This window comes from Thermochaetoides thermophila (assembly GCF_000221225.1).
Source record: "Thermochaetoides thermophila DSM 1495 unplaced genomic scaffold scf7180000011806, whole genome shotgun sequence".
Lineage (NCBI taxonomy): Eukaryota > Fungi > Ascomycota > Sordariomycetes > Sordariales > Chaetomiaceae > Thermochaetoides > Thermochaetoides thermophila.
The window spans coordinates 2,304,812-2,308,733 of NW_006383023.1; the positions used below are offsets into that span (position 1 = coordinate 2,304,812).

The window sequence follows — 3,922 nt, forward strand, 5'->3', positions numbered from 1 at the left end:
GCAATTGTGTTTACACACGTCGGCGCTTGGCAATCCTATGCTCATAACGCTCACCTTCGGTGAAAAATCAAGGTTACAACCGTTTCCCTGTACCTGTACCCATTACAATCAAACCTGTGGATCAAGAATAAGGTCCGTCACCCAAATTCATATCGTTGTGGCCAGGGAATGATCGTTCCCAGACCTACCCACTCTTTCCTTGTTTTTTTGTAGTGATGTTTATACCTTTATGAGCATACCCCGACAGCGAAAGACGTAGAAAACACCCTATTTATACGGCTAGAGGTCAATCAGCCAACACTGTGCGAAAACAGGGCCAAAAAAATATCGGGATTTTGAAAAAAAAATTTATCTCGAAAAAAAAGTATAATAGATAGCTCGCTAGGAGGGAACCTAGGTCTTTTGACATAACAATGTTCATCATTTTGCTTGGGTGACTAAGCAAGAGCTATATTGTATATCTCAATTGCTAGGGAATTCGTCACTTTCCCATTAAACTAATGATGTTTCCCACGGTCCATATCGTTATGGCCAGACTGTCGTTATAGTTCTGATAGTTATCCGCTGACTGTTTCTTGATTGATTGAGACAAAGACCAAGACCCCCCACGTGTGTGTGCCCCCTAATAACACTTACCCCCCCCCCTCCCCACCCGGGCCTTTTCATCACATGAGACCTGATGATCGACAGATGCGGGCTTGAACCATGCAGGAGAAGAGGATGACCCCTTGCCTTCCTGTCAACCCGGCTGAGAAGGGGTGATCAACGAGTTTATTGATCTCGGAACCAGGAGACAGGAGTAGGGGAAGGTGATGGGCTGTAAACAATGGCTCTATCAATCCCAGCCCCTAACTCCTCTCTCTCCGAACGCCGTTGCAATAGAAGAGATAGATCGTGATTTCGATATGGTGGTTCATCTAGTCCGTGGTGTTAGTACATAGAGTGTTGACTATTCAGATTGATGTCATCGATGGGAGTATCACCAGCGGGACGGTGAGGGTTGGGCTGGGGGCGAGTGTGTATGGGTTCGTGAGGAGGTGGGTACCGAGGGGGTTCGTGGCTTGGATGATGGGGTTAGGAGGGCTGATGAGCTTAAGGAGTGGCAGGGGAATGGGACGACCGGAAAGGAGCTGAGATTGGCTAGTCCGCGGTCAAGAGTTGGTTCGCCGCGGTCGGTGGGCGGAAGCTCGAGCTCGAGCTCGAGTGATGCTGAGGTTAAGGATGGCGACAAGGGTTCAATTGCTGACTCTGGGCTGCTTCCTGAATCAAACGTAGATATCGTAAAGATTGGCTGTCTTTGCGGCTTTGTGCGCTGTGGTATCTAAAGGCCATAGTCCTTGCCAGAAGAATTGCTTTCAGAGCCTTTCATGTACATAGAGTGTTGACTATCCAGATTAGCTTCTCTGAACTTCAATCGGTAAATGGTGATGTTCTGTGGAGGTATCGAGATTATCTGCTCGGAAGGAAAGCAATTGTGAGAGCATCATCAGGGATTTTCGGGCGTTGTGGGAGATGACGGTTACACAGCATGGGCAGCAGTTATGCGAAGGTCGAGTCCACCAGGTCAAGCTCCTTTCCATGATCAGTTGAGATGATGTTCTTCCTTTAGATTCTTCACGCCTCGATGTTCTCCCGGTAAATCTCAGTCACTGCCATCAAACTGTTATGAAGTTAAAGCTGTGCCCAAGTCCAAAAGTCCTCAGGAAAGTTAACCCTCGCAATTTTTCATCAGATACTATCTTAAAAAAGTTACAGTAATTACACATAAGACAGATTCTACGAGAAAGTGAAGTTAGAAAGTCATCGAGTCAACCTCAATGCGTCAGAAACGACTGAATTTTCATCCCATTCCATTCTTTCATCCCCCCCCCCGCCTTTCCTTCGCTTCCCATCATACCGTCCCCTGCCAATCTGGGTATTCATTCGTTATCATGATCATGCAAAAAAAAAAAACACTCATGGCGCTAAAAAAATGCTTTGCACACTCGACCATCAGTTTTTTTTTTTTGGATTGGTCGGAGAAAGAATTGGAGTTTAGAAGAGCTTGCCAGCCATGTTGATAGCAACACTCTTGTTTTCGGTGTAGTTGGCCAGGGCAAGCTCGCCGAGCTCGCGGCCAATACCGGAGGCCTTGAAGCCGCCGAAGGGCAGCTGATGAGAGAGCATGTTGTGGCCTGTTGTTACGTTAGTATACCGCATCAACCCCAAGACAGAAAAGAGAGGGCGACTCACAGTTGACCCAAACGGTGCCAGCCCTTAGGCCGTTGCTGACGCGGATCGCAGTGTTGAGATCCTTGGTATGAACCGAAGCAGCAAGACCATAGCAGGTGTCGTTACCCATCTGGATAGCCTCCTCGATGGTCTTGAACTTGGCAATCGCGCAGACAGGACCGAAGATCTCCTCGCGCATAATCTTCATATCAGGCCTCACATCGGCAAAGATAGTCGGCTTGATAAAGTATCCCTTATCGCCGTGGCGCTCGCCGCCAGTAACGATCTTCGCACCATCGGCCTTGCCGCTCTCGATGTATCCCATGATGCGATCGAACTGCAGCTTGCTGACCTGCGGGCCCTGGAAGGTCTCCGGGTGGAAGGGGTCGCCGACCTTGTTCTGCTCGGCGCGCTTCTTAAAGGCCTCGAGGAACTTATCGTAGATACCTTCCTGCACGAAGATGCGCGAGCCGGCGCAGCAGCACTGTCCGTGGTTGAAGTAGATGCCAAAGTTGACCCAGCTGATGGCCTCCTCGATGTCGGCGTCGTCAAACACGATGTTGGGCGACTTGCCACCCAGCTCGAGAGTCACCTTCTTTAGGTTGGACTCGGCGGCCGCCTTCATGATCGAGCGGCCGACCAGGGTCGAGCCGGTGAAAGCCACCTTATCGATGTCCATATGCGAGGCGATGGCCGCGCCGGCGGTCTTGCCGAATCCGGAGATGATGTTGACCACACCCGGAGGGAAGCCGGCCTCCTTGATAAACTGGGCGAAGACGAGGGCAGAGAGAGGTGTCTGCTCAGCGGTCTTCAGGACGACGGTGTTACCCGTGGCCAGAGCAGGGCCAATCTTCCAGGCGAGCATCAGCAGAGGGAAGTTCCAGGGGATGATCTGGCCGCAGACACCGATGGGCTCCGGACGGGTGTAATGGAGCATGTCGGGGTTAATGTCGATGGTCTTGCCCTCGATCTTGTCAGCCCAGCCGCCGTAGTAGCGGATGCAGCCAACGACGGCAGCGACATCACCGCGGGCCATAGTGATAGACTTGCCGTTGTCGAGGGACTCGACGGCAGCCAGCAACTCGGCATTCTTCTCGGCAATGTCGGCGAGCTTGAGCAGCATCAGACCGCGCTGCTGAGGAGTGACCCGGCGCCAGACGCCCTCAAAGGCCTTGCGGGCCGCGGCAACGGCGACATCAACATCCTTCTCGGTGGCCTCGCATACAGAGACAATGACCTCCTCCGTGGCCGGGTTGACGACCTCGAACTTCTTCTTCTCAATACCCTCAACGAACTCGTTGTTGATGAACCTGACCGTTGTTAGTCTTCACCGCTCATAAGTGTTGGGTAGACCATTGTTGACTTACAGGCCAATGGGCTGCTTGTAGGGCCCGGTGACCGGCGTCGACAGCTCAACAAAGAGATCCGACGACATCTTGGCAGAGGTAGAAAAGGAAGATGTGATAGTAGTGGCGATGGGTGCCGTGATGGAGGAGTTCTGATGCTTGAGCTGGAGCCAGCCGGGGTTTAGAGTGCGAGAGACGGGAACAAAAGCTGCAGGATGGCTGCGAGGGCGGGCAGCTTTATGAACGATTGGACGGCTCCCCCGCCCAGCCTCCCAGAAAGAAGATTGGAGATAGCCCCTAGAGAGCTTGTTGGGACCGGGACGGCACAAAGCCCGTCCCAAGGAGGGGGTGTGGACGAGTCTCAT

The 3,922-nt window shown here is 52.1% G+C and overlaps 1 protein-coding gene across 1 annotated transcript; it reads right to left on the reverse strand.

The window, feature by feature from the left end:
• Positions 1 to 2,034: 2,034 nt before the first annotated feature.
• Positions 2,035 to 3,922, reverse strand: CTHT_0006570 (mitochondrial aldehyde dehydrogenase-like protein; the record flags this gene model as incomplete). Its single annotated transcript, XM_006691126.1, has 3 exons — positions 2,035 to 2,174; positions 2,233 to 3,521; positions 3,579 to 3,922. 3 exons carry the CDS (start codon positions 3,920 to 3,922, stop codon positions 2,035 to 2,037), a joined length of 1,773 nt encoding a protein of 590 aa, XP_006691189.1.